Genomic DNA, 25804 nt, shown 5'->3' with positions numbered 1-25804 from the left:
TCATCATTTTTGCAGCAAATACCATTATGGTAGAGGTCCTACCCAGTGTAATAAGGCAAAAAAAAAAAAAAAAAGGAAAAGGCAATGATCCAGTTGGAAAGGGAGAAACTATTTTTATTAATAAACTATGAATAAAGAAAATAATACAAGGCCATAATTTAACTGGAAGAAATAAAACTGTATTTGAGATAATATGATCATAGATAAAGAAAATTTGATGGAATCTATATACAAAGAGCTGTTAGAGCTGGTAAGTTTAGCAGGGTTCCAGGATATAAGATCAGTATGCAGAAATTAACTGTATTTCTACATATTGGCAATGGACAGACACTGAAATTAAAAAAATAATACTATTTATAGTAGCATTAAAACACATTAAATACTTAAAGAGAAATCTGACAATACAAGTGCAAGACCTATACTGAAAACTACAATTGAGAGAAAACAATGGAGGTTTAAGTAAGTGGAGTAAGTACCATGCTTATGGGTCAGAAAATTCAATATTGTAAACACCTCCAAAATAATCTAGAGTCAATGCAATTCAGATGAAAACCTCAGCAGGCTGTTTTGTAGAGATTGGTAAACTGATTCTAAAATTCATATGAAAGTGCAAAGAACCTAGAATAGTCAGCAACTTTGAATAAGAACAGAGTTGGGAGACCTAACACTACCTGATCTCAAGATTTATCATAGAGCTATATAGTAAATGAAGAAAGAAAATTTGGTAGTATCATATTGGTATCAAGATAGATGTATGGATTAGAGCAGAACAGAGTCCAGAAATAGACCCATGCATATAGGGACAATCGGTTTTTGACAAAAGCGAGAAGACAGTTCAATGGAGAAAACATAGTCTTTTCCAATTGCTGGAACAATTAAATACCCATATGTAAAAACAGAACAACAGAACAAGAGTCCATACCTTTAGGCATATAGAAAAAAAATAACTCAAAATGAATGATAGATTTAAGTGTAAAACTAAAAATATAGCATTTCTAGAAGAAAATCGCTGAAAAATCTATGTGGCCTAAGTTAGGCAAAGGCTTCTTGGATTTGTCACCAAAAGCAAGATCTCTAAAAGGATAACTTGGACTTCATCAAAATTAAATACTTTTGTTTTTTAACAGACACTGTCTGAAAAAATGAAAAGGGAGACCTAGAAATAACACAACTGAAAACTGGAGGCAGAAACACCAAGCCTAGACTCAACCAGCTCTACAAACAATACACACAAACACACAGACATAATGAGAAGACAGAAAAGTGCAATACAAATGAAACCCCAAGAGAAACCTCCAGGAAATGAACTGAATGATATGGAAATAACCAAACTTCCGAATGCAGACTTTAAAATATTGATTGTAAGGATGCTCAAGGATCTTAGAACAACAATGGATGTTCATTACAAACACCTAAATAAAGAAATAGCAAGTATAAAAAAGGACATTGAAATATTAAAAAAGAATGAGTCGGAGATGACAAATACAATATCAGAAATGAAGACCACAATGGAAGGAATTAAAAACAGGATGGATGAAGCTGAGGATCGAATCAGTGAGTTGGAAGACAAGTTGAACAAAGACATGTAAGCAAGACAGAAAAAAGAAAAGAGACTTAAAAAGTACAAGGAGAAACTTCTTTGAGAGCTCTGTGACAACATGAGGAGAAATAACATCCGTATTATACGGGTTCCTGAAGAAGAAGAGAAAGAACAAGGGATAGAGACTTTGTTCAATCATATCATAGCTGAAAACTTCCCTAAATTAATGCAAGAAAAACTCTCACAAGTTCAAGAAGCATAGAGAACTCCATTAAAGAGAAACCCAAGGAAATCGACACCAAGACACATCATAATTAAAATACCAAAGCTAAGGGATAAAGAGAAAATATTAAAAGTTGCTAGAGGAAAAAAAACTATCACCTACAAAGGAGCACCCATAAGGATGACATCCTACTTCTCAACAGAACCATTTGAGGCCAGAAGGGAATGACAAGAAATATTCAAAGTAATGCAGAACAAGAACGTAAAATCAAGACTGCTTTATCTAGCAAGGCTATCATTTAAAATTGAAGGAGAAATAAAAAGCTTCCCAGACCAAAAAAAAAAAAAAAAACTCAAGGAATTCATTACAACCAAACCAATGCTGCAGGAAATGTTAAGGGGCCTGTTGTAAACAGATCAAAGTGAGAAAAGAATATAGCAAAAGAAGAATATAGCTTTAAAGAATAAAATGGAGCCTGACCTGTGGTGGCACAGTGGATAAAGCGTCGACCTGGAAATGCTGAGATCGCCGGTTCGAAACCCTGGGCTTGCCTGGTCAAGGCACATACGGGAGTTGATGCTTCCTGCTCCTCCCCCCTTCTCTCTCTCCCCTCTAAAATGAATAAATTAAAAAAAGAATAAAATGGCAATAAACAACTACATATCAATAATAACCTTAAATGTAAATGGATTAAATGATCCAATCAAAAGACATAGGATAGCTGCATGGATAAGAAAACAGGACCTGTACATATGCTGTCTACAAGAGACACACCTTAAAACAAAAGATGCACATAGACTGAAGGTAAAAGAATGGAAAAAAATATTTTATGCAAATGGAAATGAAAAAAAAAAGCTGGGGTAGCAATACTTATATCAGACAAAATGGACTTTAAAACAAAAGCTATAGTAAGAGATAGAGAAGGCCACTACATAATGATAAAGGGAGCAATCCAACAGGAAGATATAACCATTATAAATATCTACGCACCTAATTCAGGAGCACCTAAATATATAAAGCAAATTTTTTTTTTTTTTTTTACAGGGACAGAGAGGGACAGACAGTGACAGACAGGAACAGAGAGAGATGAGAAGGATCAATCATCAGTTTTTTGTTATGACACCTTAGTTCATTGATTGCTTTCTCATATGTGCCTTGACCGCAGGCCTTCAGCAGACCAAGTAACCCCTTGCTCGAGCCAGTGACCTTGATCCAAGCTGGTGAGCTTTTGCTCAAACCAGATGAGCCCGCACTCAAGCTGGTGACCTCGGGGTCTCGAATCTGGGTCCTCTGCATCCCAGTTCGACATTCTATCCACTGCGCCACCGTCTGGTCAGGCATAAAACAGATTTTGATGGATATAAAGGACGAGATCAACAGCAATACTATAATAGTAGGGGATTTTAATACCCCACTAACATCACTGGATAGATAGATCCTCAAGAAAGAAAATTAACAAACAGCAGACTTAAAGGACACACCAAATCAACTGGATTTAATAGATATCTTCAGAACCTTTCACCCTAAAGCAGTAGAATATACATTCTTTTCAAGTGCTCATGGTACATTCTCTAGGATAGACCACATGTTAGGGCACAATTTTGGTCTCTACAAATTTAAGAATACTGAAATCATATCAAGCACTTTCTCTGATCAAAATGGCATGAAATTAGAAATCAACCACAACAGAAAAACTCAAAAATTCTCAAACACATGGAAACTAAATAGCAGGTTGTTAAATAGTGAATGGATTAACAATGAAATCAAAGAACAAATAAAAAAATTCCTAGAAACAGGTGATAATTAGCATACAACCACTCAAAATTTATAGGACACAGCGAAAACTGTACTTAGAGGTAAGTTCATAGCACTGCAGGGATACTTTAAGAAGCTAGAAAAAGCTCAAATAAACAAACCTGTATCTCAAAGAATGAGAAAAAGAACAGCAAGTAAAGCCCAGATGTAGTAGAAGGAAGGAAATAATAAAAATCAGAGTGGAAATAAATGACATAGAGGCTAAAGAAACAATACAGAGGATCAATGAAACCAGGAGTTGGTTCTTTGAAAAGGTAAACAAGATCGATGAACTTTTAACTAGACTCACCAAGAAAAAAAGAGAGAGGACTCAAATAAATAAATTAGAATCGAAAGTGGAGTAATGACAACCGTCACAAGAGAAATACAAAATATTGTAAGAAGATACTATGGAGAACTGTATGCCCCAAAACTAGACAACCTAGATGAAATGTACAAATTCCTTGAAACATTCAATCTTCCAAAAATCAATCTGGAAGAATCAGAAAACCTAAACAAACCAATTACAACAAATGAGATAGAAACAGTTATCAAAAAACTTCCAACAAAGAAAAGTCATGGACCTGATGGCTTCACAAGTGAATTCTACCAAATATTCAAAGAAGAACTAACTCCTATCCTTCTCAAGCTATTTCAAAAAATTCAGGAGGAAAGAAGACTTCCAAGCTCCTTTTATGAGGTGAGCATAATTCTAATTCCAAAACCAGGCAAAGACAACACAAAGAAAGAAAATTATAGGCCAATATCCCTGATGAATTTAGATGCTAAATTCCTCAACAAAATATTAACAAACCCGATCCAGCATTATATAAAAAAATATATATACCATGATTAACTGGGATTTATTCTGGGGAGGCAAGACTGGTACAGTATTTGCAAATCAACCAATGTGACTCATCACATAAACAAAAGGAAGGAGAAAGACCACATGATAATTTCAATAGATGCAGAAAAAGCATTTGATAAAATCCAGCACCTATTCATGATCTAAACTCTCAGCAAAGTGGGAATGCAGGGAACATACCTCAACATGATAAAGGCCATCTATGACAAACCCACAGCCAACATCATACTCAATGGGCAAAAATTAAAAGCAATCCCCTTAAGATCTGGAACAAGGCAGGGTTGCCCCCTTTCACCACTCTTTTTCAACTTAGTCCTGGAAGTCCTAGCCACAGCAATCAGACAAGAAAAAGAAATAAAAAGCATCCAAATTGGAAAAGAAGTAAAACTATCATTATTTGTAGATGATATGATATTGTATATAGAAAACCCTAAAGTCACAGTCAAAAAACTACTGGACCTGATAAGTGAATTCAGCAAGGTGGCAGGATATAAAATAATACTCAAGAAATCAGAGGCATTTTTATACATCAACAATGAACTGTCAGAGAAATTAAGGAAACAATCCCTTTCACTATTGTAACCAGAAGGTAAAGTACCTAGTAGTTAATTTAACCAAGGAGATTAAAGACTTGTACTTGGAAAATTAGAAAACATTGATAAAAAAAATCAAGGAAGATACAAACAAGTGGAAGCATATACTGTGCTCATGGTTAGGAAGAATAAACATAATTAAAATGTCTATATTAACCAAAGAAATTTATAAATTAAATGCAATACCAATTAAAATACTAAAGTCATATTTCAAAGATACCGAATTCATATTCTAAAAATTTATATGGAACCAAGAAAGAACACGAATAGCCTCAGCAATCTTAAAAAGGAAGAACAAAGCAGGAGGTATCACACTTCTTAATATTAAGTTATACTACAAGGCCATTGTACTCAAAACAGCGTGGTACTAGCCTAAGAACAGGCATATAGATCAATGGAACAGAACAGAGAACCCAGAAATAAACCCACACCTTTACGGACAACTGATATTTGACAAAGGAGGTAAGAGCATACAATGGAGTAAAGACAGCCTCTTTAATAAATGGTATTGGGAAAATTGGACATCTACCTGCAAAAAAATTGAAACTAGACCACCAACTTACACCATTCACAAAAATAAACTCAAACTGGATAAAAGACTTAAATGTAAACCATAGCCCTGGCCGGTTGGCTCAGCGGTAGAGCGTCGGCCTAGCGTGCGGAGGACCCGGGTTCAATTCCCGGGCAGGGCACATAGGAGAAGCGCCCATTTGCTTCTCCACCCCTCCGCCGCGCTTTCCTCTCTGTCTCTCTCTTCCCCTCCCGCAGCCGAGGCTCCATTGGAGCAAAGATGGCCCGGGCGCTGGGGATGGCTCTGTGGCCTCTGCCTCAGGTGCTAGAGTGGCTCTGGTCGCAATATGGCGACGCCCAGGATGGGCAGAGCATCGCCCCCTGGTGGGCAGAGCGTCGCCCCTGGTGGGCGTGCCGGGTGGATCCCGGTCGGGCGCATGCGGGAGTCTGTCTGACTGTCTCTCCCTGTTTCCAGCTTCAGAAAAATGAAAAAAAAATAAAAATAAAAAAAATAAAAAAAAATTTAAAAAAAAATAAATGTAAACCATAAAACCATAAGCATCTTAGAAGAAAACAGGCAGTAAGCTCCCCGACATCTTTTGCAGCAATATTTTTGCCAGTTTATCTCCATGGGCAAGTGAAATAAAAGACAAGATAAACAAATGGGACTATATCAAAATAAAAAGCTTTTGCACAGCCAAAGACAATATGAACAGAATAAAAAGACAAAGTACACATTCCCCGGTTCGTAACTGGGCGGAAACACCCTCTAAAAAAAAAAAAAATAGACAAACTACACAATAGGAGAACATATTCAACAATATGTCTGATCAGGGGTAATAACCAAAATTTATCAAGAACTTGTAAAACTCAACTCAGGAAGACAAACAATCCCATCTAAAAATGGCAAAAGAAGTGAATAGACACTTCTCCAAATAGGACATACAGATGGCTAATAGGCATATGAAGAAATGCTCAACATCACTAAACATTAGAGGAATGCAGATTGAAACCATAATGAGATATTACCTCAGACCAGTCAGAATGGCGCTCATCAACAAAACACCACAGAATATGTACTTGCAAGGATTTGGAGAAAAAGGATCCCTTCTGCACTGCTGGTGGGAATACAGATTGGTGCAACCACTGTGGAAAACAATATGAACAGTATGGAGATTCATCAAAAAATTAAAAATTAAACTGTCTTTTGACTCAGCTATCCCTCTTTTAGGAATATACCCTAAGAACACCATAGATCTGTTTCAAAAGGAGAAATGCACTTCCATTTTTATGGCAGCATTGTTCACATAGCGAAGATCTGAAAACAGCCCAAGTGTCCATCAGTGGATGAGTGGATTAAAAAGCTTTGGTACATATATACTATGGAATACTACTCAGCCTTAAGAAATGATGACATCGGATCATTTACAACAACATGGATGGACCTTGATAACATTATACGGAGTGAAATAAGTAAATCAGAAAAAACTAAGAACTATATGAATCCATGCATATATGGGACATAAAAATGTGACTCAGAGACATGGACAAGAATGTGATGGTAACCGAGAGGGTGAGGAAGGAGAGGGAGGGGGTGGGGGATGGAAAGAGCACAAAGAAAACCAGATCAAAGGTGACGGAAGACAATTTGACTTTGGGTGAGGGGTATGCAACATAATCAAATGTCAGAATAATCTGGAGATGTTGTCAATGTCACCCCATAAAAATTAAAAAATGAAAAGGGAAGCTGCAAATTAGTTATAAATATTTCAAATAGTTTAATCTAAAATATATAAAATGCGAAAATTATGCCGTGAGGGGTGCTCCCGATATCTCCCCCTGAAATTTCACCAAATTTAACAACTAGAGACAGAGCAACAATCTCAGGAGTACCTGAAATATACACACACCAGACAAAGGTACGACTGGGCGAAAAGGTGGCTGAATATATTATCCACTCTGAAGGAAATAAGACAGAACAGAGTATTCCACTTTCCTCACTCATCTGAGAAAGGGCCAGTTTCACCTGGAACCAAGAGAAACAGAGGATTTGGGGAAGAGTGAAGAAGCTGGGCTAGGGCAGATGATCAAGCAGAGGAGACTGCACCCACTCAGTCTGAGATCACGGACTGGGTGAGCATGGGCGGCAGATTCTGATGGAGGTTGTTGGAGCGAGTTGCCCATGGAGACCAGCACTGGAGTGGGTTTGGGCTTCGTGCACTCTCAGTCCATGGTCACGAGTGGAGTGTGAGTGGCTCCACCTGCCGCCTCTGGCAAGAGCACACATGCTCATGGGCAGAAGGGGTAGGCCCGAGATGGTCAGTGGTGGACTTCCGCGTGGGCTATAGCCAGTGTTTCTGTGTGGTCTTGGCTCCCTGGCCAACAGCACAGGAAGTGCACAAGGGCTGGGATTCCTAGGCCCTGGACCTGTCTGGGTGGGGTGCCTCTGCAAGCCTGTATGGGTCACAAAGCCCATTCCTGTGGAGCAGACCTCCAAGTGCACTGCGAAAGTCATGGCAGGTGGGCTGTGCACTTCCAAATAGGGCACAGGGAGAAAAACCTGTGGAAGTTAGACCTGTAGAGCGCTGAGGCAAAGTAGATATGCCTAGGGGCCCTTAAAAAGGTGCTTGATCAGCAGTCGGCTCCCTGCCTTGCCTGCTGTTGCTTTTGGCTCTGGTTGGCACAGCCTTACCCAGAACTGTGCTTTGAGTGGTACATAAGAATAATGGGTATATCAGAAGGAGAAGAGAGAGAAAATAGAAAGGAAAACACATTCAAACAAATAATAGATGAGAACTTCTCAAGCCTGTGGAAAGAATTAGAGCTTTGAATCCAAGAAGCAAACAGAACACCTAGTTACCTTAACTGAAACAGACCTACTCCAAGACACATCGTAATGAAATGATCACAAACCAATGACAAAGAAAAAATCCTCAGCACAGCCAGGGAAAAGAAGAATACAACATATAAAGGAAGGCCCATTAGGTTATCATCAGATTTCTCAGCAGAAACTCTGCAAGCCAGAAGGAGTGGTCCTCAATATTTAAAGTACTGAAAGAGTAATTTTCAGCCAAGAATACTAGATCCATCAAAGCTATCCTTCAAATACGAAGGAGAAATAAAAACATTCACAGATATAGAAAAGATGAGGGAATTTATCTCCAGAAAACCCCCCACTTCAGGAAATACTAAAGGGAGTTATCCGACCAGCTACAAAGAACGAAACAAAACAAAATTACAAGTGAAAACTCCATCAAGATCACAATAAAAACAAGGTTAATCTGTGACAACAAAAACAAAAAAGGGGAGAGGACAAAGATTAACAGTAGCAAAGGAGGATGGAGTGCAGAAGCACTCATGAGATAATGTACTACAATGAATATGATATATATCCTTTTTATTACTCTATGGTAACCACTCATGAAAAAACCACCACAGAAACACATGGCTTAAAAAAAATACAGAGGAAAGAAGTATGGAATACAACCAAACCAAAACAAATGAGAGAAAAACAAAAGAACCAAACAAGATACAGAGCTATCAGAAAGCAATGTATAAAATGGCATAGGAGACCCTCAAGTGTCAATAATTACACTAAATGTAAATGGATTGAACTCACCAATAAAAAGACACAGAGTAGCAGAATGGATCAAAAAAGAAAATTCAACTTATGCTGCCTTCAAGAAACACATTTAAGCTACAAGGATAAAAATAAATTCAAAGTGAAAGGTTGGAAAATTATTTTCCAAGCAAATAACATCCAAAGAAAAGCAGGTGTAGCCATACTCATATCTAACAATGCTGACTACAAGACAGCAAAGGCATTCAGAGACAAAGATGGTCATTTTATAATGATCAAGGGGACATTGAATCAAGAAGACATAACACTTAATATACAGTGTGTCTGTAAAGTCATGGTGCACTTTTGACCGGTCACACGAAAGCAACAAAAGACAATAGAAATGTGATGTCTGCACCAAATAAAAGGACAACTCTCCCAGTTTCATACCTATTCAGTGCAGTTTGATGTGAGCTCACACACAGATTTTTTTAGGGCTTCTTAAGTAGCTATCCCATATATCCTCTACAGACTTGTCACTGATAGCCTACCAGAATGGGGTTTCTCCACCAAATTGCTGGTTTCCTTCAACTGTTTATCCCACTGAGTAACGTTATTCCTGTGTGGTGGCGCTTCATTATAAATGTGCCGATATTCACATTGATTCGAATTTATTGAGCCACTGAACACACTGAACTTTCCTCTGTACCGTCCACATCTGGACTGGCATGGCCGTGGGCTGCTCCACTGTATACATGGTGTTACGTCATCATCTGAGCATACGCACATACTGCCACATCATCCTACAGAAACTGGGAGGATTTTCCTTTTATTTGGTGCAGATTTCACATTTCTATCGTCTTTTGTTACTTTCCTGTGACCAGTCAAAAGTGCACCATGACTTTACGGACACACTGTATATGCACCAAACTAGGGAGTACCAAAGTATATAAGACATCTACTAACTGATCTAAAAATAGAAACCGACAAAAATACAGTCATACTTGGAGACCTCAAAACACTGCTGATGGCTTTAGATCATTCATCCAAAGAGAAGATCAATAAAGAAGTATGGGCCATAAATGAAACACTATAACAAGTGGATATGATAGACATCTATCTACAGGACATTTCATCCCAAAACACCAGCGTATACATTTTTTCCAGTGTACATGGAACATTCTCAAGAATTGACCATATATTGGGCCACAAAACTAACATCAACAAATTCAGAAAGATTGAAATTATACCAAGCACATTCTCTGACCACAAAGCTTTGAAACTAGAATTCAACTGCAAAAAAGAAGTAAAGAAACCAACAAAAATGTGGAATTTAAACAACATACTTCTAAAAAATGAGTGAGTCAAAGAATAAATAAAAGCAAAGATCAGCCTGACCAGGCAGTGGTGCAGTGGATAGAGCATCAGACTGGGACATGAAGGACCCAGGTTCAAGATCCTGAGGTTGCCAGCTTGAGCATGTGTTCATCTGGTTTGAGCAAAGCTCACTAGTTTGGGTCCAAGGTCACTGGCTTGAGCAAGGGGTTACTTAGTCTACTGTAGCCCCCAGGTCAAGGCACATATGAGAAAGCAATCAGTGAACAACTAAGGTACCACAATGAAGAGTTGATGCTTCTCATATTTCTCCCTTTCTGTTTGTCCCTCTCTATCCCTCTCTCTGATTCTGTCTCTATAAAAAAAAAGCAGAGATCAAAAGATACATACAGTTCTGAACCTATGTACCCTTATTGATCTATGTCACCAATTAAAATAAAAAAAATGATACAAACGAAAATGACAATACGACATATCAGACTCTCTGAGATGCAGCAAAAGCAGTAAAAAGAGGGAAGTTCATATCACTATAGGCTTATATGAACAAACAATGGAGAGCCCAAGTAAGAAACTAGAAAAAGAACACATCTTAAGGAACTAGAAAAAGAACAAAAGCAACCCAAAACCAGCAGGAGAAAGGAAATAGTAAAAATTAGAACAGAAATAAATGAAGTAGAGAACTGAAAAACTATAGAAAAAATTAATAAAACAAGGAGCTGGTTCTTAGATGAACAAAATTGTCAAAGACTCACTAAGGAAAAAAGAGAAAGGACTCATATAAACAAAATCCAAAATGAAAGAGGAGAAATCACCACAGATATCATAGATACACAAAGAATTATCGTAGAATACTATGAAAAACTATATGCCACCAAATTTAACAATCTAGAAGAAATGGATAAATTCCTAGAACAATACAATCTTCCTAAACTGAGTCATGCAGAAGTAGATAGCCTAAACAGACCCATAAGCAGGGAGGAATTTGAAACAACTATCAAAAACCTACAAAAAAATGAAAGTCCAGGGCCAGATGGCTATACTAGTGAATTCTATCAAACATTCAAAGAAGATTTGGTTTCTATTCTTCTCAAAGTCTTCCAAAAAATTGAAGAAGGAGCAATACTTACAAACATATTTTATGAGGCCAACACAACCCTCATACCAAAACCTGGCAAGGACAACACAAAAAAAGAAAACTACAGACCAGTATCTCTAATGAATACAGATGCTAAAATAGTAAACAAAATACTAGCAAATCGAATACAACAACACATTAAAAAAAATAATTCATCCTGATCAAGTGGGATTCATCCCGGAATCACAAGGATGGTTCAACATACTTTAAACAGTTAATGTAATAATACACCATATCAACAAAACAAAGAACAAAAACCATATGATTCTGTAAATAGATGCAGAAAAGGCATTTGATAAAGTACAACATCCTTTTATGTTTAAAACATTCAACAAAATGGATATAAAAGGAAAATATCTCAACATAATAAAGGCCATTTATGACAAACCATTAGCTAACATCATATTAAATGGCATAAAACTGAGGATTTTTTTCTCTAAAATCAGGAACAAGACAAGGTAGCCCACTCTCTCCACTCCTATTCAACATAATGTTGTAAGTTCTAGCCAGAGCAATCAGACAAGAGAAAGAAATAAAAGGTATTCATATTGGGAAAGAAGAAGTAAAGGTTTCACTTTTTGCAGATGATATGATCCTGTACATCGAAAACCTTTCTATATGCCAACAATGAAACATCAGAAAATGAACTAAAAAACATAATCCCTTTTACAATTGCAACAAAAAAATAAAATACCTAGGAATAAACATAATAAAAAATATAAAAGACCTATATAATGAAAACTAAAAAGCATTGTTAAGGGAAATCAAAAATTATACAATTAAATGGAAAAATATTCCTTGTTTGGATAGGAAGAATAAATATAGTCAAAATGACCATATTACCCAAAGCAATATACAATTTTATACAATTCCTATCAAAATTCCAATGTCATTTTTGTTTGTTTGTTACAGAGACAGACAGGAATGGAGAGATGAGAAGCATCAATCATCAGTTTTTTGTTGCGCATTGCAGCACCTTAATTGTTCATTGATTGCTTTCTTATACGTGCCTTGACTGCGGGCCTTCAGCAGACCGAGTAACCCCTAGTTCGAGCCAGCGACCTTGGGTCCAAGCTGGTGAGCTTTGCTCAAACCAGATGAGCCGGCGCTCAAGCTGGAGACCTTGAGGTCTTGAACCTGGGTCCTCGGCATCCCAATCCGACACTCTGTCCACTGTGCCACCGACTGGTCAGGCCCAATGTCATTTTTTAAAGTAATGGAACAAAAACTCATCAGGAGAGATGACGTCAGAGTAATGGCGGGGTAGGAAGCGATACCGATAAATCTCCCCCAAAACTCAACAAGATCTTCAACCAGAAACAGAAAAACCTATACTTGGAGCTTCCAGATGCTTCGCAATACACCCAAAGGTATGATTGAATGAAAAATTGGCTAAATATATAACCAAACCCCGAAGGAAATAGGGAGTAAGAAATGCTCCGCCTTCCTCACTAACCTAAACAGGGCGGCTTTCTCTGGTAACTGTGAATATAGAAACTGAGGCAGGCAAAGTGGGTGAATAGATCCAGGCCGCGACACAAACGGCGGAACCAGGCTGTGGCACGGAGATCCAAGCCGAGGAAAATCTGATCCTGTGGCAACCCGGGCAATACAAGCTAACACTCGTGCCAAACCCAAACAAAGACAAGCGGAGCGGCCATTTTACCCGGTCTCCTGGTCGGTGCACAGTTAGTGGGCGAGAGATTTCTTCCTAGGCCCCGAGAGTGGGTGCCCGTGTTGCCCCACGGAGAGGCAGGGTCAGAGGCCTTTCTGTGGGCCGAGGGCAGAGTCTCTGGGCAGCCCCAGTGCCCTGGGAAAGCCACGCACGGGAGGGAGTGAGAACTAATTCCAACGGTGGAGATTTTCCGTGCTGGAGGGTGTTTCACTCAGAGGGAAACACGGCCGGCCGCATATCCTGGTTTGCGCGCGCAGATAAGGAGTGAGCGACTCCTCCAAGTACCTCGGCAGTGCGCGCCCGTGTTATCGCACAGAGGGGCAGAGTCAGGCGCCTTTGTGTGGGCCAAAGCGGAATCTCGGGCCGCCCCAGCGCCTTGCAAAAGCCGCGCACGGGGACGGGGACAGAGCGAGACTCAATTCCAACACTGCAACTTTTCCCTGCGGTTGGGGGTTTCACTCAGAGCGTGAGACTACTGGCTGGATATCCTGGTCTGCGCGCGCAGACAGTGAGAGTTTCCTCCAAGCGCCCCGGAAGTGGGTGCCCACTTGTGTTACTGGACAGAGTGGCAAAGCCAGAGGTCTGTGAGTGGGCGGAAAGCCCGCCTGATTATGCTAGCAGCTCTGACTGACTAAGCCTTACCCAGAGCCCTGTGCTGAGTGGAAATAGAGTGGGGAGTTGCCAGCTCTTTGAGCCTCTTACTATCCAGGCAGAGGCAGCAGCAACCCCATAGCAGGATTATCAGGCTACTAATTGAGGAAGGAAAGACTAGGAGAAAGGCTCCAGGAACACGGACTCTCTCACTGTCGGAGCCTATAAATGCTAATGAGCCTCGACTACCAACGAGACTAAAGCACAATACATGACATTGCCATAGAGACTTATCAACTGCAAACCTCTACCTGAGCGTGCCAAAGGGGCAAAACCCGGGGTACAGAGTCACCGACCAGTAAGAGGGAGAGAAAAGAAAAAGCAAGAAGATAACCTCTCAAAATCAAGAATAATCTGCAGACTTTATAACCTATCCCATTTTATTATATTTGTTCGTTTGTTTCTCTTATCTTCATTCTTGATACTTTTTTTCCTCCTCCAATTTGGCCGATTAACTCTCTGCCGGTCTTACTCTCTCCTCTCCTTGAACTACACTACCCATAAGTGTTACATCTCCCATTACCTTTTCTCTTCTCTTCCTTTCTCTCTATGAGGGTTGCACTCCAAAACCCTTAACTAACTATCTCTATCTCTCTCTCTCTCTCTCCTTTCTTTTTTCTTCTTTTAGTGGTTCCCTCTTTTTTTCTCTCTCTCTCTTTCTTTTCTGCCTCTATATTAGTTTCTTCCTTTCTCCTTTACATCTCCTCTCATTCAAACCTCAATAACAAACAAATTATCTTATCTGGGACTCAAACCTATGTTTGTGGCATCTTGGGGGGTTTTTACTTCACCTTTTTAACTCACTAGCAGTGCTCCCATCCCTGGCTCTCCATATTATCTAGTTCTTGTTCCACTAAATACAATAGTAATTTTTTAATTTGTCCCCCCATTTTTCCGTTTTCCTCTTATTCCTCTCATCATAATTCTTAGACAACCAACACCTAAAAGCAAATCATTTTATTCTTGACCCAAATTTTTTCTTTATTTGCTTTTTGTGGGTCCATACGCTCTTTTTTTTTCTTCTTTTTTTTTTTTTGCCCCTTTATTACTTTTCCCCAATTCAGGCCCTCCATGACAGGCATTGTTTGTGATAATTCACAGTCCACCACAGATTTTCTCAAGAAAGAGGGGAGAGGAGAGGAGAGCAAAAAAGGAGGGGGGGAATAATTTCCTTTTTTTAAACATTTTTATTTTATTTTATTTTTCTTTATTTCAATATTAATTTTTTTAAAAAAAACAACTCTTTTCGATTTTTTATTTTTTTATTATTTTTTTAACTTTATATTCTGTATTAAATCTCATTAATACTATCAACAAAACCACCCTCAGATGCCATTAAGGAAGAGAAAATCGAATATCATGGATACAAAAGAAAGAGAGGTAACACAGCTAGATGAGGAAAAATCTATGGAGAAAAAATTTAATATATTGGAAACCTTGGAGCTAAATGACGAGAATTTAAGATAGAAATCCTAAAAATCCTCTGAGATATACAAGAAAACACAGAAAGGCAATTTAGGGAGCTCAGAAAACAACTCAATGAACACAAAGAATATATGTCCAAGGAAATTGAAACTATAAAAACAAATCAAACAGAGATGAAAAACTCAATTCACAAGCTGAAAAACGAAGTAACAAGCTTAGCTAATAGAACAGGTCAGATAGAAGAGAGGATTATTGAAATAGGAGACAAGCAACTTGAGGCACAACAGAGAGAAGAAGAAAGAGACTCAAAAATTTAAAAAAATGAGATAGCCCTACAAGAATTATCTGACTCCATCAAAAAGAATAACATAAGAATAATAGGTATATCAGAGGGAGAAGAGAGAGAAAATGGAATGGAGAACATACTCAAACAAATAATAGACGAGAACTTCCCAAGCCTGTGGAAAGAACTAAAGCCTCAAGTTCAAGAAGCAAACAGAACTCCGAATTTTCTTAACCCCAACAAACCTACTCCAAGGCATATCGTAATGAAATTGACACAAACCAACAGCAAAGAAAAAATTCTCAAGGCAGCCAGGGAAAAGAAGAATACAACATATAAAGGAAGGCCCATTAGATTGTCATCAGATTTCTAAGCAGAAACTCTACAAGCTAGAAGAGAGTGGACCCCAATATTTAAAGTCCTGAAAGAGAGGAACTTTCAGCCACGAATACTATACCCATCAAAGCTATCCTTCAAATATGAAGGAGAAATAAAAACATTCAGAGATACAGAAAAGATGAGGGAATTTATCATCAGAAAACACCGACTCCAGGAATTACTAAAGGGGGTTCTCCAATCAGATACAATGAACAAAAAAAAAACAGAGCCACAAGTAAAAGCTCCAAGAAGAACACAATAAAACCAAATTTAAACTGTGACAACAACATAAAGAAAGAGGGGGAGAAGACGGAGATTAACAGTAGCAAAGGATGATGGAGTGCAAAAGTACTCACAAAATAGTTCACTACAATGAACAGGGTAGGGACCCTTTTCATTACTCAAAGGTAACCACCATTGAAAAAACCAACACAGAAACACATGAGATAAAAAAGAGAGCAACAGAGGAAAGATGTATGGAATACAACCAAATAAAAACAAAAGATAGAAAAACAAAAGACAAGGATCCAACAAGACACAAAACTAACAGAAAGCAAGATATAAAATGGCAATAGGGAACTCACAAGTATCAATAATTACACTAAATGTAAACGGATTAAACTCACCAATAAAAAGGCACAGAGTAGCAGAATGGATTAAAAAAGAAAATCCAACTGTATGCTGCCTACAGGAAACTCCTCTAAGTAACAAGGATAAAAACAAATTCAAAGTGAAAGGCTGGAAAACAATACTCAAAGCAAATAACATCCAAAAAAAAGCAGGTGTAGCAATACTCATATCGGATAATGCTGACTACAAGACAGGAAAAGTACTCAGAGACAAAAATGGCCATTTCATAATGGCTAAGGGGACACTGAATCAAGAAGACATAACAATTCTTAATATATATGCACCAAACCAAGGAGCACCAAAATATATAAGACAGCTACTTATTGATCTTAAAACAAAAACTGACAAAAATACAATCATACTTGGAGACCTCAATACACCGCTGACGGCTCTAGATCGGTCATCCAAACAGAGAATCAACAAAGACATAGTGGCCTTAAACAAAACACTAGAGCACCTGGATATGATAGACATCTACAGGACATTTCATCCCAAAGTGACTGAGTATACATTTTTCTCCAGTGTACATGGATCATTCTCAAGAATTGACCATATGTTGGGCCACAAAAACAACATCAGCAAATTCAGAAAAATTGAAGTTGTACCAAGCATATTTTCTGATCATAAAGCCTTGAAAATAGAATTCAACTGTAAAAAAGAGGGAAAAAATCCCACAAAAATGTGGAAACTAAACAACATACTTTTAAAAAATGAATGGGTCAAAGAAGAAATAAGTGCAGAGATCAAAAGATATATGCAGACTAATGAAAATGACAATACGACATATCAGAATCTATGGGATGCAGCAAAAGCAGTGATAAGAGGGAAGTTCATATCACTTCAGGCATATATGAACAAACAAGAGAGAGCCCAGGTGAACCACTTAACTTCCCACCTTAAGGAACTAGAAAAAGAAGAACAAAGACAACCCAAAACCAGCCGAAGAAAGGAGATAATAAAAATCAGAGCAGAAATAAATGAATTAGAGAACAGAAAAACTATAGAAAAAATTAATAGAACAAGGAGCTGGTTCTTTGAAAAGATCAACAAAATTGACAAACCCTTGGCAAGACTTACCAAGGAAAAAAGAGAAAGAATTCATATAAACAAAATCCAAAATGAAAGAGGAGAAATCACCACGGACACCGTAGATATACAAAGAATTATTGTAGAATACTATGAAAAACTTTATGTCACTAAATTCAACAACCTAGAAGAAATGGATAAATTCCTAGAAAAATACAACCTTCCTAGACTGAGTCAAGAAGAGGCAGAAAGCCTAAACAGACCTATCAGTAGAGAAGAAATAGAAAAAACTATTAAAAACCTCCCCAAAAATAAAAGTCCAGGCCCTGACGGCTATACCAGCGAATTTTATCGAACATTCAAAGAAGACTTGGTTCCCATTCTACTCAAAGTCTTCCAAAAAATTGAAGAAGAAGCAATACTTCCAAACACATTTTATGAGGCCAACATAACCCTCATACCAAAACCAGGCAAGGATGTCACAAAAAAAGAAAACTACAGACCAATATCTCTAATGAATACAGATGCTAAAATACTAAACAAAATACTAGCAAATCGAATACAACAATATATTAAAAAAATAATACATCATGATCAAGTGGGATTCATCCCAGAATCTCAAGGATGGTTCAACATACGTAAAACGGTTAAGGTAATACACCATATCAACAAAACAAAGAACAAAAACCACATGATCTTATCAATAGACGCAGAAAAGGCTTTCGATAAAATACAACACAATTTTATGTTTAAGACTCTCAACAAAATGGGTATAGAAGGAAAATATCTCAACATGATAAAGGCCATATATGATAAACCATCAGCTAACATCATATTAAATGGCACTAAACTGAAGGCTCTCCCTCTTAAATCAGGAACAAGACAGGGTTGTCCACTCTCTCCACTCTTATTTAATGTGGTACTAGAGGTTCTAGCCAGAGCAATCAGAGAAGACAAAGAAATAAAAGGCATCCATATCGGAAAAGAAGAAGTAAAGGTATCACTTTTTGCAGATGATATGATCCTATACATCGAAAACCCCAAAGAATCCACAAAAAGACTACTAGAAACAATAAGCCAATACAGTAAGGTCGCAGGATACAAAATTAACATACAGAAGTGAATAGCCTTTCTATATGCCAACAATGAAACAACTGAGAAGGAACTCAAAAGAATAATCCCCTTCACGATTGCAACAAAAAAAATAAAATACTTAGGAATAAACATAACAAAGAATGTAAAGGACTTATATAATGAAAACTATAAACCATTGTTAAGGGAAATCGAAAAAGATATAATGAGGTGGAAGAATATACCTTGTTCTTGGCTAGGAAGAATAAATATAATCAAGATGGCAGTATTACCCAAAGCAATATACAAATTTAATGCAATTTCCATCAAACTTCCAATGACATTTTTTAAAGAAATAGAGCAAAAAATCATCAGATTTATATGGAACTATAAAAAACCTTGAATAGCCAAAGCAATCCTAAAGAAAAAGAATGAAGCTGGGGGCATTACAATACCTGACTTCAAACTCTATTATAGGGCCACGACAATCAAAACAGCATGGTATTGGCAGAAAAATAGACACTCAGACCAATGGAACAGAATAGAAAGTCCAGAAATAAAACCACATATATATAGTCAAATAATTTTTGATAAAGGGGCCAACAACACACAATGGAGAAAAGAAAGCCTCTTCAACAAATGGTGCTGGGAAAACTGGAAAGCCACATGCAAAAGAATGAAACTGGACTACAGTTTCTCCCCCTGTACAAAAATTAACTCAAAATGGATCAAAGATCTAAACATAAGACCTGAAACAATTAAGTACATAGAAGAAGACATAGGTACTCAACTCATGGACCTGGGTTTTAAAGAGCATTTTATGAATTTGTCTCCAATGGCAAGAAGAAGTGAAGGCAAAAATTAATGAATGGGACTACATCAGACTAAGAAGTTTTTGCTCAGCAAGAGAAACTGATAACAAACAGAAAGCCAACTAAATGGGAAATGATATTTTCAAACAACAGCTCAGATAAGGGCCTAATATCCAAAATATACAAAGAACTCATAAAACTCAACAACAAACAAACAAACAATCCAATAAAAAAATGGGAAGAGGATATGAATAGACACTTCTCCCAGGAAGAAATACAAATGGCCAACAGATATATGAAAAGATGCTCATCTTCTTTAGCTATTAGAGAAATGCAAATCAAAATGGCAATGAGATACCACCTCACACCTGTTCGATTAGCTGTTATTAGCAAGTCAGGTAATAGCAAATGTTGGAGAGGCTGTGGAGAAAAAGGAACCCTCATACACTGTTGGTGGGAATGTAAAGTAGTACAACCATTATGGAAGAAAGTATGGTGGTTCCTCAAAAAACTGAAAATAGAACTACCTTATGACCCAGCAATCCCTCTACTGGGTATATATCCCAAAACTCAGAAACATTGATACGTAAAGACACATGCAGCCCCATGTTTATTGCAGCATTGTTCACAGTGGCCAGGACATGGAAACAACCAAAACGCCCATCAATAGATGACTGGATAAAGAAGATGTGGCACATATACACTATGGAATACTACTCAGCCATAAGAAATGATGACATCGGAACATTTACAGCAAAATGGTGGGATCTTGATAACATGATATGAAGCGAAATAAGTAAATCAGAAAAAACCAGGAACTGCATTATTCCATACGTAGGTGGGACATAATAGTGAAACTAAGAGACATTGATAAGAGTGTGGTGGTTATGGGGGGGAGGGGGGAATGGGAGAGGGATAGGGATAGGGAGTGGGGAGGGGCACAAAGAAAACAAGATAGAAGGTGACAGAGGACAATCTGACTTTGGGTGGTGGGTATGCAACATAATTGAATGACAAGATAACCTGGACTTTTTATCTTTGAATATATGTATCCTGATTTATTGATGTCACCCCATTAAAAAAATAAAATTATTAATAAAAAAAAAGAGGGAGAAAAACTAAAAAAAACAAAAAAAACTCATCAGGTTTATATGGAAGTATAAAAAAACCCAAATAGCGTGACCAGGCAGTGACACAGTGGATAGAGTATCAGACCCAGGTTCAAGACCCTGAGGTCGCCAGCTTGAGTGCGGGCTCATCTGGGTTGAGCAAAGCTCACCAGCTTGGACTCAAAGTCGCTGGCTTGAGCAAGGGGTTACTCAGTCTGCTTGCTGAAGGCCCACTGTCAAGGCATATATGAGAAAGCAATCAATGAACAATTAAGGTGTCGCAAGGAAAAACTGATGATTGATACTTCTCATCTCTCTCCATTCCTGGCTGTCCCTAACTATCCCTCTCTCTGACTCTCTCTCTCTCTCTGTCTCTGTATAAAAAAACAAAAACAAAAAACCCCAACAAACCCTGAATAGCCAAAGTAATCCTAAGGAAAAGGAATAAAGCTGGGGGCATTACAATACCTGACTTCAAATTATATTATAGAGCCACAATTATCAAAACAGCATGGTATTGGCAGAAAAATAGACACTCAGACCAATGGAACAGAATAAATAGCCCAGAAATAAAACCACATATATATGGTCAAATAATCTTTGATAAAGGATTCAAAAACACACAATGGAGAAAAGAAAGCCTCTTCAACCAATGGTGCTGCGAAAACTGGAGAGCCATGTGCAAAAGAATGAAACTCGACTATAGTTTGTCCCCTTGTACCAAAATTCAAAATGGATCAAAGACCTAAATATAAGACCTGAAACAATAAATTACATAGAAGAAAACATAGGTAATAAACTCATGGACCTTGGCCATAAAGAGCACTTTATGAGTTTGACTCCAAAGGCAAGTGAAGTGAAGGCAAAGATAAATAAATGGGAGTACAACAGACTAAGAAACTTTTGTACAGCAAGAGAAACTGACAACCAAACAGACAGCCAACTAATTGGGAGATGATATTTTCAAACAACAGCTCAGATAAGGGCCTAATACCCAAAATATATAAAGAACTTACAAAACTCAACAACAAACAATCCAATAAAAAAAATGGGAAGAGGCCCTGGCCGGTTGGCTCAGTGGTAGAGCGTTGGCCTGGCGTGCAGGAGTTCCTGGTTTGATTTCCGGCCAGGGCACACAGGAGAAGCACCCATCTGCTTCTCCACCCCTCCCCCTCTCCTTCCTCTCTGTCTCTCTCTTTTCCTCCCGCAGCCCAGGCTGCATTGGAGCAAAGTTGGCCTGGGCGCTGAGGATGGCTCTATGGCCTCTGCCTCAGGCACTAGAATGGCTCTGGATGCAACAGAGCAACGCCCCAGATGGGCAGAGCATCGCCCCCTGCTGAGCTTGCCGGGTGGATCTTGGTTGACGCATGTGGGTGTCTGTCTGACTGCCTCCCCGTTTTCAACTTCAGAAAAATACAAAAAAAAAAAAAATGGGAGGAGGACATGAAGAAAGAAATACAAATGGCCAACAGATATATGAAAAGATGCTCATCGTCATCAGCTATTAGAAAAATGCAAGCCAAAACTACAATGAGATACCACCTCACACCTGTTAGAGCTACAACAAGACAGGTAATAACAAGTGCTGGAGAGGCTGTGGAGAAAAAGGAACCCTCATCCACTGTTGGTGGGAATGTGAAGTAGTACAACCGATTATGGAAGAAAGATGGCCCGGACGCTGGGGATGGCTTCTTGGCCTCTGCCCCAGGCGCTGGAGTGGCTCTGGTCCCAACAGAGCGACGCCCCGGAGGGGCAGAGCATCACCCCCTGGTGGGCAGAGCCTTGCCCCCTGGTGGGCGTGCCGGGTGGATCCTGGTCGGGTGCATGTGAGAGTCTGTCTGACGGTCTCTACCTGTTTCCAGCTTCAGAAAAATACAAAAAAAAAAAAAGAAAAGATGACATGGATTATTTACAACAACATGGATGGACTTTGATAATATTATACTGAGTGAAATATGTAAATCAGGAAAAGCTAAGAAATGTATGATTCCATACATAGGTGGGACACAAAATTGAGACTCATGGACATGGACAAGAGTGTGGTGGTTACCAGGGGGAGGGGAAGGGAGGAGAGGTAAAGCAGGGAGGGGCACAAAGAAAAGCAAATAGAAGGTGACAGAGGACAATTTGACTTTGGGTGATGGGTTTGCAACATAATCAAATGTCAGAATGATCTGGAGATGTTTTCTCTGAATCTATGCACTCTAATTGATCAGTGTCACTCTGTTAAAATTAATTGTCTAAATAAAAATTTTAAAATGTCAAGTAAAAATATATAAAGTGCTCTCAAAACTCAAAAATTAAGAAAACAGACAACCCAATAAAAATGTGTCAAATATTTGAACAGACACATCACCAAAGAAAATTTTGGATGGAAAAAGTACCTGAAAAAAAGCTCAACATCATTACTTATTAGAGAAATACAAAGTAAAAGCATAATGAAATGTACTAAACACAATGGTAAAATTTAAAGATACTAACAATGCAAATTTGGGAGGATGTAGAGGAACTGGTTAGAATGTAAAATGGAGGGCCCTGGCCGGTTGGCTCAGCGGTAGAGCGTCGGCCTAGCGTGCGGAGGACCCGGGTTCGATTCCCGGGCAGGGCACACAGGAGAAGCGCCCATTTGCTTCACCACCCCTCCGCCGCGCCTTCCTCTCTGTCTCTCTCTTCCCCTCCCGCAGCCGAGGCTCCATTGGAGCAAAGATGGCCCGGGCGCTGGGGATGGCTCTGTGGCCTCTGCCTCAGGCGCTAGAGTGGCTCTGGTCGCAACATGGCGATGCCCAGGATGGGCAGAGCATCGCCCCATGGTGGGCATGCCGGGTGGATCCCGGTCGGGCGCATGCGGGAGTCTGTCTGACTGTCTCTCCCTGTTTCCAGCTTCAGAAAAATGCAAAAAAAAAAAAAAAACAGGGAGAGACAAACAGACTCCCGCATGCGCCCGACTGGGATCCACCCGGCACGCCCACCAGGGGCGACGCTCTGCCCACCAGGGGGCGATGCTCTGCCCATCCTGGGCGTCGCCATGTTGCGACCAGAGCCACTCTAGCGCCTGAGGCAGAGGCCACAGAGCCATCCCCAGCGCCCGGGCCATCTTTGCTCCAATGGAGCCTCGGCTGCGGGAGGGGAAGAGAGAGACAGAGAGGAAGGCGCGGCGGAGGGGTGGTGAAGCAAATGGGCGCTTCTCCTGTGTGCCCTGCCCGGGAATCGAACCCGGGTCCTCCGCACGCTAGGCCGACGCTCTACCGCTGAGCCAACCGGCCAGGGCGTACAACCACTTTTGAAAACAGTTTGGTAGTTTCTTAAAAAGTTAAACCTATGCCAACCATGTGACCTAGCTGTTTCACATGGAGGTATTCCACAAGAGAAATGAAGGCGTGTGTCCATATAAAGACATGTGTATCAGTGTTCATAGCTGCTTCATTTGTAATAGCCCCAAACTCGAGAAATCCCACATGCCTGTCAACAAATGAGTACCTAACCAGATGATATATCTATATTACTTACCAATTAAAAGGGAAGGGACTATTGATATCCACAATAACATGATTGAATCATACAAAAACTCTAAAGAATCCAAGTTTTAAAAAAATGAATGTATAATTCATTTATATAAAATTCTAGATAAAGCAAACTAATCTAGAGTGAGAGAGATCAGATTGTTTAGGGACTGGTGAGGAGGAGCAGGAAAGAGGCCGATCAAGGTGACCCAGCAACCTGGAGGTGAATGTGGTCACTGTCTTAACTGTGGCCATGATTTCATGAACATGTGTATGTCAAAAGGTAGCAAGTCGCATACTTTAAATATGTGTAGTCTGTTGGACATCATTTACACCTCAGTAAAGCTAAAGAGAGAGAGTAAGCAAACAGGCTTTCCTGTTAGAACATCCAGAAAAAAGGTGGGTTATAATAGGACCCAGCTCAGGGTTGTGTGGACTGTGGTTTTAATCAGTATTGGGAGATTAGAGCAGGCTGACTCAGCACTGTTCATTCACCATTTGATGTGACTGTCCCTTGTCTTCTACTAGACTATAATGCTTGGTGAACAAGGCACCATGTCTCAGTCATCATTTTGTCTAGTTTGAAACTCATCATGGGTATTTAATTGTGTAATCCTCAACTTCATGAACACTACAAAAAGTTTTTTGGCAAAGTTTAAATTAATACTTGAGTAATCGAATCCCTCAAACATGCAACATGGATAAAGATTGAAAAAAGAACTGAAGAATTTTGGCAGGTCCTGCTCTGGACTAATTTATGAATTATAGGAAATATTTACAATGTTACGTCTTAAAGATGTAGCTTTATTTTTATTTACACACATGTGTATAATGTGTGTGTATGTGTTTGTGTATCATACACACTCCCTGAAGATTGTTTCCTTTCAGTCCTCGAATGTAGCTGTCACCCTCGTTTCTTTACTTATTTTAGAATACAGTTAAGTCCTTGGGAAAATCTCTTAGGTCATCAGTGAGGAATGCCACCAAAATAGCTTCTCACTTAAGTTCCCATCCCTAGAGCTAACCCACAGGAGGTTCCGATAAATTCAAATATTTAATAACGTGTTTTTTTCTCCTTAAACACAGGCTCTCTGGTCTTGGAGGCAGGACCGTGTGCTGGATTCCTGGCAGTCAGCAGTCTGTGGAGCTTTTGCAGGTGCAGAGGATTATATTATACTGGGAAAGACCAAAGAGGGAGGAAATGTGAAAATATTAACTATGCAAAACCAACATTCTTTAGAAATTCCAGATTGTTTAGATGAAGAGAGTTCCACTAGTTGTTTGAGAAAAGAAAATATCTTAGGAAGAAGAAAAGCCAAAAAATGTGTCCGCTTGAAAGACAACCAATTTGTTTTTTACAGATTTTTCTTTTTCTTTTTATCTTTATTAAAGCCCTCACTCAGGCCCTTGGATTATCTTAAAGATGATTTATAAAGTACTGTATGGGAAGAACCTGCTGTGGGTGCAGGGCTGGCCACACAGCTGTCTGCCCGGAGCAGTGCTTGGGGGTCGAGGGATTTCTGCAGCAGGCAGTGACTCACGGTTTGTGTGACATGTTTGACAGCACCATAGATTAACTCATGTCAGGAGAACAGGGGCTGCTCCACAGTTTTCTGTAGGCTAAACTGCGCTCTGTAAAAGATATGGAGAACTAAACATCTGGGCATTTTCTAGACATCAAACCAAGAGC

General features: G+C 39.1%; 1 protein-coding gene across 3 annotated transcripts in view; it reads left to right on the top strand.

Annotated features, from left to right (window-relative positions):
* Positions 1 to 25804, top strand: part of SLC25A26 (solute carrier family 25 member 26) — a 223078-nt gene that overhangs the window by 184532 nt on the left and 12742 nt on the right. For all 3 annotated transcript variants that reach the window (XM_066245901.1, XM_066245900.1, XM_066245898.1), the window contains one exon: positions 25201 to 25270. In XM_066245901.1, the coding sequence (XP_066101998.1) occupies positions 25201 to 25270 (70 nt within the window). The remainder of the gene's footprint in view (positions 1 to 25200; positions 25271 to 25804) is intronic.

Source organism: Saccopteryx bilineata, chromosome 10 (genome assembly GCF_036850765.1).
Source record: "Saccopteryx bilineata isolate mSacBil1 chromosome 10, mSacBil1_pri_phased_curated, whole genome shotgun sequence".
In the NCBI taxonomy this organism is placed as follows: Eukaryota; Metazoa; Chordata; class Mammalia; order Chiroptera; family Emballonuridae; genus Saccopteryx; species Saccopteryx bilineata.
The sequence above is the reverse complement of the archived record's forward strand: the minus strand, read 5'-3'. Positions and strand labels throughout refer to the sequence as shown.